Source organism: Chlorocebus sabaeus, chromosome 21 (assembly GCF_047675955.1).
Source record: "Chlorocebus sabaeus isolate Y175 chromosome 21, mChlSab1.0.hap1, whole genome shotgun sequence".
Taxonomy (NCBI): Eukaryota; Metazoa; Chordata; class Mammalia; order Primates; family Cercopithecidae; genus Chlorocebus; species Chlorocebus sabaeus.
The window spans coordinates 108053509-108069578 of NC_132924.1; the positions used below are offsets into that span (position 1 = coordinate 108053509).

The window sequence follows — 16070 nt, forward strand, 5'->3', positions numbered from 1 at the left end:
GGGGGAGGGAAAGATCGTAAAAGGCCTGTTATGAAAATCCATTACCCATAAATTTCCCCACATTAAGCAGAGCCTGTCTAGAGAGGATGCTGAGAATTCACTCAGCTGACACAAGAAATGTGACTTGAGTTAGCGGCATCCACATGCCGTTTACCGTTTCCATTGGCCTGTCTGCAATACCACTTTCCCTTGCAGAGAACCCCTTTAATTACTCACAGGCTTATAATCTCCATTTAAGGACATCTTGCTTTCATTTTCCAATCGCTTTATGTCTTTCGTCAGATGTTTACCGATGTGATAGTAGTACCATAATTTGAAGCTCAACCACGTGAGATTATGGACTTTAGTATTGCATCACATGAACATTTCAGATTTGGGGGTGAGATCACTCTAAATATAAGACTCATCTAAAAGGAGTTCATATTTTTTACGTTTGAAGAAGACAATGGAAATTCCTCTTTCTAGGAGATTGTCTTCAGATATGAAAATAACGTGCTTATTTATATACCTGTGGTCAGATGTCATTGCATCCAACTCAGCCAGTAGAAATGGGGGAATATCCTTCATCCTGCTCTGGAGCAGGTGTGATTCAGTTGCATATCCAGATCCAGACCTCTATGCAAGAGAAAGAGCTAGAAAAATATAGTGCTGCCAGCCATCAACACCTGGGTCTGAAGTGTTTCCTAATGTTTTATTTTCTTTAAACGACTAAGCCCAAGGTTTATTATCCACATCTACTATGCACATTAAAGCAAAATTGTCCTTTACTAGATAATAGCAGTCAAAGAACAGCTCCAACTCAGATTTTACTTTTGATTGACAACACTTTTTAAAAGCCTAAGTTCATTGAGGATCCTATTTATTTAAAATTCTTCTTTTTTTTTTTTTTTTTGAGATGGAGTTTTGTTCTTGTTGCCCAGACTGGAGTTCAATGGTGTGGTCTCAGCTTACTACAACCTTCACTTTCTGGGTTCAAGAGATTCTCCTGCCTCAGCATCTTGAGTAGCTGGGATTACAGGCGCACGCCACCACGCCCAGCTAAATTTTTTTGTATTTTTAGTAGAGACAGGGTTTCACCATGTTGGCCAGGCTGGTCTCAAACTCCTGACCTCAGGTGATCCACCTGCCTTGGTCTCCCAAGTGCTGGGATTACAGGTATGAGCCACCACACCAGGCGTATTTAAAATTCTTACTCGTTATTTTAAGACCCTTATAAACAAAGAATTCTAGGTTGGGGATGAAGAAAAGGTAAAGTTCATGAAAAACCAGGTAGTAACTGGGCTTATCTTTTTTAGTCACATTTATACCAGTTGAATCTTAAATAATGATGGAAAGAGAGGAAGGAGCTTGGTTATTTTATTTTAATCATCTTCCTGGCCACTTAAGCATTCATAACCCCTTTTCATTCATTTCCCCTAAAGTTTAATTCAAGTAACTAAGTCAAGAGCAATAGATATCTTCTCCACCATCAACCCTGTCTTTCCTTACATATTCTTTGTAAACATTTATAAATTAAAAAGTGAATGTTTGTATCTGAGCAAGCTTATTGATTTAATAGGTTGGGGTAGATGGGGTGGTGCAAATTCTGTCCCTGTTTGTGACAAGATGAATAGATTTTAGTTTATCTTAGGAAACTGTCACGGAATTATCCTTCCAAAATCCGTATTTACCGGGGTTGGCAGATGCATTATTTCTTTCAGAAATAAATGTGAGAAAAAGAGGAACTCAATAAAAGACAAATCCAGTTTCTGTTCATTTTATTTGTACTGAATATCACAAACAATTTCTGGACGTTTTAAAAGAAAATGCACCAATTGAAAAAGAAATTAAACATTTATCTCACACAAATTATAATCTCAAGAAATATTTGGAAAAGCTTGTGCTTCCTCTGTTGTTATAAACTACAGCTATTCATATAAACATAGATGAACCTCAAAAACATAATGTCGAATGAAAGAATCACAGAATACATGCAGTATTGTTATGTATAGTTTTTTTAAAGGCAACACTGAAAAATACATTGTTTAGGGATGCATACCATGCTGGTAAAACTACAAAGAAAAGCAAGAGAATAATTCAGAGATCCTAAAATTCAGGCTAGTGCTTATTTGGAGGCATTTAAAAAGAGATAGGTATGCAATTGAAGAGGAGCACATAAGGATCCCTAACAACTGGTGCTGTTTAAATTGGGCAGTAGGCACATGGTTATGTGTCTGATTATTCTTTAAAGTAGTTTTGTACACAGCTGGGCATGGTGGCTCACGCCTGTAACCCAGAACTTTGGGAGGCCAAGGCAGGCAGATTGCTTGAGCTCAGGAGTTCGAGACCAGCCTGGGCAACATGGGGAGACCCTGTCTCTGCAAAAAATACAAAAATTAGCCAGATGTGGTGGCACACACCTGTAGTCCCAGCTACTTGGGAGGCTGAGGTGGTCAGATCACCCCCAGGAGGTCGAGGCTGCAGTGAGCCAAGATTGTACCAGTGTGCTCCAGCTGGGTTACAGAGGAGACCTTGTCTCAATAAATAAATAAATTAATAATAGTAATAAAGTAGTTATGTACTACACATTCATTTGTAGGTACAATATAAGTCATAATAAAAGTATTTTTAGCTTGAAATAATAAACCCAAACAATTAGAATCCATCATTTTAAAATGTCCTGTGAATATGTGCATAGATTCAGAAATGAGCCTGTAAGCTTGGGGATCTGCCTGCCCTGGGGCAGGACCATTCTAAGAACTGTCCTTTTATAACTCAGAGTCAGAATCAGAACTCTCAGTACTCCCTGGGTGCCTTCTAACCATGCAGGACCAACCAGACCTGATCTGTTTGTTGGACAGGATGTTCCAGTCATAATGATGCTAAGTACCAGACTGCTATGGTATGTGTAGACACAAGAAGAGGATTTTATGTCGCTGTGTACTCTGTTCTGCAGCACGTTTCCCCTGTTAGGGTCTGTAATTATAGAAACTCATCCAATTATGGGATGTCACCATTGTATAAAGCAAATGTTGGGCTGGTGGTGACAACTTGTGAGTACATACATAAGAACACTAAAGCTTCCAAGTACACAGTGTTTTATTATTGAGAACCCAAGTATGGTTGGTATGCAAACTTTAGTGACTCTCAAATTATGTCTATGTATGGGGAGATGGGGTGGGAGAATGGGGAATAAATGAAGTGGGAAATGCTTTGCTTCCTGAGTAACTGTCTTCCAAGTAATATATCCCCTTGCGTGCTCTCACCCCAGGAAAAGGCATAACACTGATACAGCAATGAACCCCACAATGAAATAATACAGCACATTTCCATGAACATTTTTTATCTTCTAAACCAAGAAGGCTTTCTTTTACTCTCTATTATATTAATAACAGACCAATTGACTATGGACTACTTACTAATCACTGTCTAAACATATTCTGATACGAAAAATATTTTTATTTTCCTGATTTTTTTTTCCTCCATAATTTTTAATGCCTGCCTTTTAAGGAATCCAAGGAAAAAAATTCAGAGTTGGATTTTATGTGAATTAAACGAAACCACAACATTTTGCAGACACCACATATAAACAAAATCATATTTAAGAGCCTGGAATGTTTCTATAAACTTCTTTTAACTTTCAAACATACAGTAAATCTGCAAGGCAAATATGACTCATTTCGGTAGCTCAGGATTTTCCCTCCTGATCACAGTATGGTCTGAGATTTTGCTAAGAATGTTTGAGCAATTTATAGAGCTACTTGGATATGTTTGGAGAATGTGCTTGCATTTCATGCTATGAAATAAAATCCCTGGGGGTTTTGGTATATGAAAAAGAATAATGAAAGTATGTGTGAGTCATTTTGCCTCCAAATAGTTGATAAGCATGCTTCCAACCTACATGAGGTTTTAACTTTTTAAGTTGGATCCCATATTAAGACCCAGGTTCAGACAATGCCATTAGCAGAACCAATCATGATGGGAATCAGATAAAAGTAATTGACTAAGAAGTCATCTTTTTTTGAGGCTGTGAGCCCCAGGCATTCTTCTTCGGGGTGTGGCCTTTATGGGGAGTGTATAGCTGCAGAAAGCTGGGGACAGGATAGTGTCCTGGATTGAGTATCTCAGTTACCAGCCTGAAATCTCCATCGCTCAACACCGCTTTCTCTCAAACGACTCCTTATATGAAAGTGCAGAGACGGTGGAATGCAGAAAGATTAGAGCTGATCTTGGGGTCCAGTCAACTGTCTACTGGCCAGTAAGTTACTATGAATTCACAAATGGTGAACTTCAATAGCATTCCTTCTGTGAGTGAATTCATTTGATCTGTTGGAATTTCGGGTGCAGAGTTCTTTTTCAAAATATAGGAATATGGCAGAAACAATGAAGGAAAACAGACTTGGAAACTTTGATCTGAATAGAGTCCTCTTTAAGTCTTTTATAACTGGGCTTCACTACAATACTTGGAGCCTTTTGTTTTCTCTGAGGCTTTTTCTCACTTAACCTGTGGGCCTGCATCTGTGTCTGCATTTGTGTGTGTGCTTATCAAGCACAGGGAATATTGAAGAACACAAAAAAGGTTGAAGGTGACAATTCAAAGTCTATCCACTGGCACACTTGTAATCTCTTTCAATACAGCAGTGGTTCTCTAGCGGTGAAGATTCTGAAAGAGATTCCCAAATTCATGTCCACACCAAGGATTTTCTGTAGTCTGATGCATAGTTGTCTCATGTATGACTGTTTTTCAGATAAGCATATATGCACTGGTTTATAAAATACAGATTCCTTTTTATGCACTATTGAATTTATAGATAGTTTATAAAACATTTTATCAATAGATAAGAAAAGTATAAGTAATTGTCATGAGATCTTAATTTTTTCTTAATATTTTAAAAGGATCCTCATTCTTAAAATGTTAGAAACTATTGCAATACAAGATACAGAAGATTACATCTTTTCTCTAATCTTACCAGTTAGCAGTGGACTATCTTAGTGTATGTTGACCCAGCTTGGCTATTTGAAATGACAAAGCATGGGAATGTAAATTAAAACAACTCCTGTGGTCGGGTGCAGTGGCTCACGCCTGTAATCCTAGCACTTTGGGAGGCCGAGGCAGGCAGATCACCTGAGGTCAGGAGTTCGAGACCAGTCTGGCTAACATGGTGAAACCCTCTCTTTACTAAAAATACAAAAATTAATTGGGCATGGTGGCAGGAGCCTCTATTCCCACCTACTCAGGAGGCTGAGACATGAGAATCACCTGAACCGGGAGGTAGAGGTTGCAGTGAGGCGAGATTGGGCCACTGTACTTCAGTGAGATTCTGTCTCAAAAAAAAAAAAAAAGAAAAGAAAAAAAGAAAAACAAATAAACAAAAAACTGCTGTGCAGAATAATTTGATCTGATCTTTTAAATTTTAAATTTAAATGAACACATACTATTTCACTTCTCAATATCTACCCAAAAGAATTACTTACATTGTGCAATAGGGGAAAAAATGAAAGAACCCAAAATATCTTTCTATAGAATGGTTAAACTGTGGTATCCTATTACATAAATGATGAAAATAAAGGTATACCCTACTGAACTGATTTTGACAAGTCCTCAAACATATTATTAAATTTTTTTACAGGCAAAATAACTATATTATATATCCCACATATGTAAAAAATACAGCATTGCAATATGCAAATCCAAACTTGATTAACTATTTGGTTATCTAGGTCATTACTCAGAGTAGTACTGTGATTATCAACATAAAATAAGTAAATATTTATACTCTCTATAGACTTAAACTGTTCTTTTTCATTCTCTCTGAGTCTTTAATGCGCCTAAACATGTAATAAAATTGGCACCCTCCCCATAAAAATGTCTATTATTTTTTCCCTGATTTAATTTTTAACATGGCTTCCTGATAAGAGATCTTGTTTTGTTAATAAAATACGATTGCCATGATTTTACTTGAATCTTTAAGGATGATGTCCTATAATCTCAAACCAGAAGATACCAAAATGGAGAAAAGATAAAATGAAGGGAATAAGAGCAACATTATTTAAACTACGGGGAACACAGAGTAAAAATCAAACAAGACGATCTATACTATAGTTGAGATGATAATAAGAATTTTGCCAGTGTTGCAGAAGTTTTGAGAAATATTTGATAGGGAAGCTGGGGTGGGGGAACTCTGGGGCAAGAGGATAACTCGTGCCTTGCTCCGGTGTCTTGCTAAGGAAGCTTCTGCAAGTTCCTCTGTCTCTTGTCTGGCATACTTTTAGACCCTGGCCCATCCAAATGTAATAACATCTCAATGATCTCCTCATTTGCCATGTCTGCAAGACTTTAATTTATTTGAACTTTCTATCTAAAAGGCACCAACTGTAACATGGTTATCTTGTTACTTAAATACACTGTGGCAGCAGGGCCTGGTGTTAAAGACCTAAAATATCTTTGGTGTAAAAGCCACAGCATTGGCAGAGCGCTTTCCCACTGCATATATGTTTTTTTCTTATCTTGTAACACCAGGGCCCTTAAGCAGTGGTTCCAGGAATGGAAGAAAAGCCAGTCCTCTCTACTTTTTCATACTCACACAATCGAATAACATCATGTGATTATGATGGACTTTTACAATTCTTTGCATTTATTCGTCAGTGTGTGAACACACACACACACACACACACACACACACACACACGAGATTATGTCTCTTTCTCCCAAATATCCAGTGAGCCATGTTGCTGTCAACTGGCCTTGCTGCAGAAAGGTCGACTGTACCTTTCTCCAAGTGTTTGTGCCAAAAGATGAGCAAAAGCACTTACCAAGTAACAAAGTAGAATACTCCATAATAAACCTTCTTCCAACCAGCATAGGTGGGAAGTTCATGGATTCTGGTCAAACAAACATTTTATTTCATAGAGAATTACTTTATAGATCATTTGTGGACTACCAGTTTAAAAAAAAATAGATCCACAATAAAATGCATTTGATTTAAACTCTATTAAACATAATTCAGTCATTCTCAGATGATTCAGATAAACTTTAGTATCCCACACTGCTTCTGAATCATCTGGGAACATCAGTGGCTTTGTTCTGTAGCATATGGCAGACAGGTTAATACTGGCATCTGCTGAATTTTCACAGAAGGAACAAGTGGATTATTATGCTTTTATTACAATCCAGTGGTTGGTTAGGTATGATTTTTACTAGTCAGCAGCATTTCAAAGACATTTAAATCTGGCGTGTGGAAAATCAGAAATGTCAACATTTTGTCTTTCACTGAAGCATGAAGCAGGCCCTGTGCTATCATTTGATATAATAAGGATCCTGTGTACTTGTCTTTTTGAATAAATTCTGCTTTGTGGTGAAATTAGCTTTCATGCATTACTGGTGTTAAAATGACAATTTGTCGATGATTATCAAAAGCCTGTAAAACTAGCATACTTTTAAACTCACAAATTAAACTCAGAAATTCTAACTTCTGAGAAGTTTTCCTAAGTAAATAATTGAACAAGTGATTAAAGTGAGTCTATAATAACGTCCTTAGCAGCATTATTTATAAGAAGATATAAAGTTGAAAACAATCTCAAATGTGCCTCAGTAGAAAATTGGTTAGACCATAGTAGATCCATGTAATCATTATGTATGTGTATACCTAAGTGGAATACTGTGTTGCTATTGAAATTATATATTGCTAATATGTTAAAAATAGTCATAAACAAGGTAAATTAAAGAAATGGTGTATGAAATGATATGCATGACATAATCCTATTTTATTAAGAAGGAAAATGTCTGTGCATGCACAGGAAAATGGTAGAATATATCACATACTCATCATGTTCAAATCTGAATGGTATGATTCTAGGGAGTGGCTTTTAATTTCTCCTTTATACATTTTGAATTGTTTGGTTTAAAAAAAAATTTTTATATGCGTGTTGCTTTTAAAATCCAAAAGAATGAACAATTGAGAGTATTTTTTTTTTCAATTTTGAAAGAAAAGATAATAAACCTGTGGTGTTAGTAGGATGGGAACGTCACCACGAGGGAGAGGCCTAAAAGCTAAGAAATGACTGTTTTGCATGCCTAAGGTGAATGTAGGGAGCCTCAGAGTTGAAGAATTTCCACCCCTATCAGGTCATTTGGCATGGACACAATTTTACCTATAAAGTCAATTGATATGTTCTTGAACCAGCGACTGGACATGTTATGATTGAAAATGCCATGAAACCATTTTAGCTCTTGTTTTTGTTCTTAACTTTATAAACAACCTTAATATCTTTCTTTATCAGTAGTCATTAAAAGATCCTTAGAAATTTTGCCCTGTGATATGGTTAGGCTTTATGTCCCTACCCAAATCTCATCTTGAATTGTACTCCCCGTAATCTCCACGTGTCAAGGGAGAGACCAGGTGGAGGTGATTGAATCATGGGGCAGTTTCCCCCATGCTGTTCTCATGATAGTGAGTTCTCACAAGATCTGATGGTTTTATAAGGGACTCTTCCTTTTCATTTGGCACTTCTTCCTGCCATCTAGTGAAGAAGGTGCCTTGCTTCCCCTTCACCTTCTACCATAATTGTAAGTTTCCTGAGACCTCCCCAGCCATGCTGAACTGTGAGTCAATTAAACCTCTTTCATTTATAAGTTACCCAGTCTTGGGCAGTTCTTTATAGCAGTGTGAAATGGACTAATACACTCTAGTAGCTGTGTATCCTAGAAAAGGGGCTCCAAATGGAGAATGATTGCCTAGAAACTTTAAGCTGTACCAAGCAAGAAGAGTCAGAAAGTTAGTGGAGATGATTGGTTGTTCAGGTTGCTCCACTGAGAAATCAAAGATGAAGAGAGGTTACATGTGATGTGGCCTATGTGGCAAATCTAGTTCATGTCAGAGCTAACAGCCAGCAATATCCAGCCATGAAGCCCAGTGGGTAGGTGAAAGGAAAAAGATGGTAACTTCTCAAAATAGTGGGAAATTAAGGATTTAAGGTTATATTCCATTAAGGGGATGGAGGAATTTTGTTTTTAGGATAGGTGTATAAGTTCGTTTTCACACTGCTGTAAAGAACTGCCTGAGATGGTAATTTATAAAGAAAAGAGGTTTAATTGACTCACAGTTCTGCATGGCTGGGGAGGCCTCAGGAAACTTACAATCACGGAGGAAGGGGAAGCAGGCACCTTCTTTACAAAGCGGCAGAAGAGAGAAGAGTGAGGGAAGCAGGAACTTGCCAAACACTTATAAAAAACATCAGATCTTGTGAGAATTCACTCACTGTCATGAGCACAGCATGAGGGAACCACCCCCATGATCCAGTCAGCTCCCACCACATTCCTTGTTTCAACACCTGACACCTGGGGATTACAATGCAAGATGAGATTTGAGTAGGGACACAAAGCCTAACCCTATCAATTGGGATATCCCATATGGAGTTTTGTGCCTCTTGCTTGTCTTGGAAGAAGGCGGCCCCAAGTAATAGTCATGACCTCATGGCTGATCCAGAGACGTAAAAAAGCAAATTGAGACTTCCTGTTTTGATTAGTTTGGGAAGCAGTTATTAAGGATTGATTCTCCCTGTTGTGGTTAAAGCTGTCTACCAAGAAATAAGCCAAATGAATATTAGGCCAAGAATCTGAAGGGTGAAGCCAAACCACTGGGAAGGGCTTTCTACTGCAACTACAGTGTGATTGAATTAGAAAGGAACATTCAAACCATGTCATGTTGTCACCTCAAATTCAACAAGTCTAAAATTGAACTCATCTTTCCTCACGAAGCGGTTCCTTAACTCAACTTTCCTAACAACAGGAAGACACTGCAGTGCAGAATGCTTTGCCACGACATATCTGTCTATTATTTCATTTGATTATCACACACAAGAAAATTTAACTCTAAAATTTAACTTTAAAAGATTAATCAAAGGGCTGCAGATAAGTAAGAGACCAATTCTAAAACCCAAGTGTTCTGAATCCTAATCTAGTCATCCATTATCAACTATATCACACTGCCCTTCCCCGCCGTATTTGTGAAGTAAACCAGCCCATTTTATAGAATTACTAAGTGACACTTTATTTGTATTGGCTTTTGAGGATTGCACATGAGCAGATTTTGGTAAACATGAAGTCAGATTTTCTCAAGTAGCAAAGAAGAAACCAACCAACCTTTGGAATCATTAATCCTGTTTTTTTATGAGATACCTCAGTGAAAAAAACATTCATAGCATTCTTATTATTGAAGTCAAAAGATGACACAGGTGAAATAAAGTACTGACTCTAAGCCTAAAAATGCCTAGTTTATAACTCTAACATGAGCACACCATCATCAGTTATATTAGGTTAATATATGGTATAAGTGGTATGGTTCTACTGTTTTGTTTTAATTTGCAAATTATTTTGGCTTTGCAGTGATGTAAGAATTATAAGCATGTTCTAGAGAAATGCCATACAACATTGTACCTATAGTTAACCTATAGTTAAGTGTATTGGACACTTTAAAATATGCCAACAGGGTGGATTTCATGTTAAGTGTTCTTACCACAATTTTAAAAAATTATTAGCATGAAATGTTTACATATCTGGATTTCTATTTTGTAGATATGTAAGTAACATTGTAATAAAAACGCTGTAACTCTCCAGTACAGAAAGCAGCTTGCTACACAATGCAGCCCCACACCCATACCCAACCCATTGACCCGTCGAGTCAGCACCTATCCTTTCTTGGCACTCTGCATCTCAGTACACATTCTACCTTCAAAAATAGCTAAGTCAAACAAGTTCAAAATAGCTATTTCCTCTTGAGTTTGAGCATCTGCAGTTCCCCAGCCCCAATTCTTTATTTGGAAATAAGTATTAGGAGAAACATACCTAGCATCGTGATATTGATTTGTAATTTCCTCAAATAGATGTTCACTTTAGATGACTACAAAAGCTAAAGAGTTCAGGAGCTCGAGACCAGCCTGGGCAACATAGTGAAACCCCATCTCTTAAAAAAAAAAAATACTAAAGTTAGCTGGGTGTGGTAGTGTGCACCTGTAGTCCCAGCTACTCAGGAAGCTAAGATGGGAGAATTGCTTGAGCCTGGGAGGTCAAGGCTGTGGTGAGCTGTGATCACATTACTGCATTCTGGCCTGTGTGACAGAGTTAGACTCTGCCTAAAAAAAAAAGAGCTAAGTAATATATACACATGTGAAGTCCTCTGTGTCTCTTCTGCCTTCCTCAGCCCATCGACTTCTATCTAAATACACACCTGTGGGCCATTGTGATGTGCCCAGCATGGCAGTGGTATGATACTAAGGCATGTTTTAGAGCAAAAGAGGGGGGCCTTAAAGGGAGCTGCCACCCCTTCAAAATGCACTGACTCTGAAGCATCCTACCAATTGTCACTAACACCTTCTCTCTCCAGTGAAAAGGAACTGGAGGGAAAAACAAAATCCAAGCAAAGAAGATATCCTACTCCCAATTTTAATAATACTTATTACCGAATATAATATTTAATTATAATAATATTTATTATAATATTATGTTTATTATAATTATTAAATAAATTTAATAATTTGGCTTATTAGCACCAGCCTCGGTTTGGTAGTGTAACTTGATTCTTTTCTGATCTTCGTGACAGTGTCTACACAAATAATTCATGCAACATGCTGTATCTTTTGAAGTAAGCGTTTTGATTATTTTTGGTTCAATACTTTGAGTCCCTTCTTCTAAATCTTACATGCTGGTAATCAGCTTTGTAAAGAATTCCTAACCCAAGGCCAGGCCTGGTGGCTCATGCCTGTAATCCCAGTACTTTGGGAGGCCGAGGCAGGCGGATCATGAGGTCAGGAGTTCGAGACCAGCCTGGCCAGTTTGGTGAAACCCCATCTCTACTAAAACACAAAAATTAGCTGGGCATGGTGGCGCGTGCCTGTAATCCCAGCTACTTGGGAGGCTGAGGTAGGAGAATCACTGGACCCCAGGAGGCGGAGGTTGCAGTGAGCCGAGATCGTGCTGCTGCACTCCAGCCCGGGTGACAGTGCGAGACTCCGTCTCAAAAAAAAAAAAAAAGAAAAAAAAAGAAAAAAAAAAAAGGCTAACCCGCAGTTTCCAAAGGAACTTGTTTTTGTGCAGAATGTTTTAGTTTAAGTTGTTATTTGGTAATTGTAAATTATCTTCTGTAGCTATTGGATTAATGCACTTCACATAGTTAAAAGTTTGAAAGCTAGTTGACTAGGTCTCTAAACTTAAGGAACTGAACCATCCTTTTAGACGTATGTGGTTCATTAAGCAGTTAAGTTCAGAAAAGGGCTCAGGGCTGTTCCTGCCAAGAAGTTGGTGAAGGCATTTGGCAAGTGGCATGCTCAAGAGGTTGTCTTTGTAATGTCGCAGAATCGCCTACCAGAGGAATGACGATGATGAAGAGGAGGCAGCCCGGGAACGGCGCCGCCGAGCCCGACAGGAACGGCTGCGGCAGAAGCAGGAGGAAGAATCCTTGGGACAGGGGACCGATCAGGCGGAGGTGAATGCCCAGAACAGGTACTCTCCTCTTTGGGACGGGGAATTTCTAACTTACGTGTTAGCCTGTCTGTTGAATGGAATTTGTCAAGCAAAGCATTCCTTTCCCAGCTCAACTCAACCCTTTTTCAATCTAACTTGTTGAATTATTTTGCAGTCATTTTAGGCAACTCATCTGATTAGACAGGCAATCTGATTTAGACATTAGGACACGATATTCTATTTCTCTCCACCCCGTTCCCATCTCATAAACATACCCCACTTGAAGGCTTTTATTTCATTTTACAATCTAGCATTTGTTTAATTAATAACTATGGTGTGCTATATCTTTTTTATATATATATGTATGTATTTTTTGTTTAATTCTTTTTTAAAATTTCAATAGTTTTTGGGGAACAGGTGGGGTTTTGGTTACATGGATAAGTTCTTTAATGGTGATTTCTGATATTTTAGTGCAGTCATCACCCGAGCAGTGTACACCATACCCAATGTGTAGTATTTTATTCCTCACACCCCTCCTACATTTCTCCCTGAGTCCCCAGTGTCCATTATATCACTTTTGTACCTTTGCATCCTCATAGCTTAGCTCCCACTTGTAAGTGAGAACATATGATATTTGGTTTTCCATTCCTGAGTTACTTCACTTAAAATAATGGTCTCCAACTCCATCCAGGTTGCCGTGAATTCCATTATTGTGTTCCTTTCTATGGCTGAATAGTATTCCATGGTGTGTGTGTGTGTGTGTGTGTGTGTGTGTGTGTGTGTGTGTGTATGGTAAGTAGCTTCTAACTGGGGAGTAGGTATAGCAAAGGGGAAATAGGTATAATTTCTGGGGTTCACTAACTGACTTTGACTCCCAATTTGACCTGATATATATATATATATGATATATATAGATGTATGTATATATACACAACACATTTTCTTTACCCACTCATTGGTTGATGGGCATTTAAGCTGCTTCCATATTTTTGCAATTGCAAATTGTGCTTCTATAAACATGCACGTGCGAGTATATTTTGCATATAATGACTTCTTTTCCCCTGGGTAGATACCTAGTAGTGGGACTGCTGGATCAAATGTTAGTTCTACTTTTAGTTCTTTAAGGAATCTATACGGTTTTCTGGTGGGTTATTTCTTTAAATAAGAAAAAGTATTTACATTTATTCTGTAGGGTATTGCTATCCATTTTGAACTGAAGATATGTTAGTATAGTAGAGTTCTCTGTGCCTACCATTAATAGGTAACACATGAATTTTTAAAGTGGGCATGAATTGCAGATGTCTTCTCTTTTCCAGTACACAGCCTGAATCAATAGTCTCTGATTATAATATTCAACAAGATACAGAATTCTGCTTAATTTAATGTGGTTATTCAAACACACTTAATGAGTTTGCTATTACGTATTTTCTCACTCAGGCCCTGGTAGAAATCAGGGAAGTTGAGAATGCCTAATAGGTTCAACTTCTTCAAAGAGGGCTTTTGCAGCAGAAATAAGGTCATATGGTTCATTATGCTAATGGTTAGTATGTGTCATTTATATTGTCATTTATATGCCCTAAGGTCTAAAAAAGATGAGGATATTTGAGGAGGAAAATGGAGAAAATAATTTTAATTTAAAACCATGGACTGATTATAATGGTTACACTATATAAGATCTCACATGTGGTTTTGGTTTTAGTTTGTTTTACTTTGTTTAATTCAATCTATTTAGAAAATTCTAAAGGGAATGGGTCCTGGCTTCCTTAACCTAAGTTTGGGAGGCTGTATTAGAAGGTTTCTGAAAGCAGTCTTGAAAATGTTGGCCGGTAGCACAGATATTGGTTACCCTTTCCCTCAGTAAGTAGCTTCTAATTGGGGAGTAGGTATAGCAAAGGGGAAATAGGTATAATTTCTGGGGTTCACTAACTGACTTTGACTCCCAATTTGACCTTTCACTAATTGTATTTCTTCAGTTAAATGGAAATAAAAATTAATACTTTTCTCCTAAAAATGCTGCTAAACTTAAACTATGTAATAATGCATGTAAAATGCAGAGCGTCATACACATAGTAAGCACTCAATAAATTTTCACTGTTACCAGATTCTTAACACGGGAGGACAACATAGTTATTCACTGCCTTTTCTATTTTCAAGCTGAGAGAGAAATAATAGAAAGAGTTTTAAAAATGGCATTTTGATGCCTTTCCTGAATCTTGTTATTAATGAGTGGTCAACAGGAGCTTAAAAAGTTACTGCTGGTCTGTAGTTTTCTTGCTTTTAAAATCTTGCTTTTCCTTGTGCTTCTCTTCTCATATTTGGCTATTATTCATTATTTCATGCTATTGATCGAATTCAAATGCTTTTTTTTTAGAAAATCATATTGAGGTTTGAGAATGTGTGATTTATCTCTGACATATTAGTTAGCCACAAGAAGAATAAGTCTTCTTGGGGCTAAACCACTCTAACTGGCATTTGATATCTACTGGTGATTGTGGTCATGATTTATAAATAGGCAAAGAAATGTTCAATACAGTTTGTTGGTTTCTTAGCATAAGAGTACTTTAATCTGGCTAGCACTTTGGAATTTTGGTGCCTTTTTAAAATTATTAGAATTCAATTGATCCAAATGCCCTCTCTATAGACTTCCCCTTCAATTATAAATTTTTTACATTTGTAGGGACATTTAATCCTTATATGTCTAATTTCATGGAGGCAGTATCCTGAAGCAAAAGTAAAGGCCAAGAAAGTTTTAAAGCTAGTTTTTACTATGCTAGTTTTCATTGTTAAATATGAAATGTGTTTTTCCAAAATTAAGTGAATTTGGAAAGTTTGGTCTGAACTATGAAATTTGATGGAGTTTCTAAACATTGAAAGACAAATTCTTCCAACTCTGGTCACAGTTCTGGTGTCACATGACTGGTTGTTTCCTGCAAGTAGAAACCAACACCCTGGCTTGGACAGTGTCCAGCATCCTGCAATAGTGAGGGAGGTGATGGACAGCAGTTTAACTTCTGGAGATTTTTTTTCCTTTTAAAAATAAATGTCAAATTTAACTGCCCTTTTTCCACTGTAGAAAAGATGGACAAGAAACCCTTTATTCATGGAAGTCTTGACAAAGAAGTAGATTGTGTATACATTAGTTAGGGTAATGCTGGCTGCTATAAAGATTAGTACCTCCAAATTGTAAGTTTAGTGCAGTAACACTTACCATTAAGCATATTTCCGTCTAGTTGGTGGAACCAGCCACCTGTCTTCTTTTCTCTTGTGGTTCTCAATCCCTAGGGCTTGGCGCTTACTGATCTACCAACAGACAGAGATGGAGAAGACAGGGAGTGCACCTCTGTTTGTTCATTGCCTTGGTTGGGTACTTTGTTTACATTTCATTGGCAGTTATTGGTCACCTGGCCCCGCCTAGGCGCAAAGAAAGGAGATGGTGCAAATTTAATCCTTGAGTGGTGATCACTCCCCCCGACTATGGAAGGAGGAGCAGGAATTGTAAGGGACACTTAGATGTCTCTTCCACGGGGGTCATTGGCATGAGTGTGGAATCTCAACACTGTAATGTACATTTTCTTCCTCTCAAAGTACCTTGGGAGCCTTCAATCCAGATCAGGAATTCTAGATGACTTGGTTA

General features: G+C 37.7%; 1 protein-coding gene across 15 annotated transcripts in view; it reads left to right on the top strand.

Moving 5' to 3' along the window:
• The window catches only part of CALD1 (caldesmon 1), a 270316-nt gene that overhangs the window by 214261 nt on the left and 39985 nt on the right, over positions 1–16070 (top strand). For all 15 annotated transcript variants that reach the window (XM_073009362.1, XM_037991081.2, XM_073009360.1 and 12 more), the window contains one exon: positions 12329–12475. In XM_073009362.1, coding sequence (XP_072865463.1) covers positions 12329–12475 — 147 coding nt within the window. The remainder of the gene's footprint in view (positions 1–12328; positions 12476–16070) is intronic.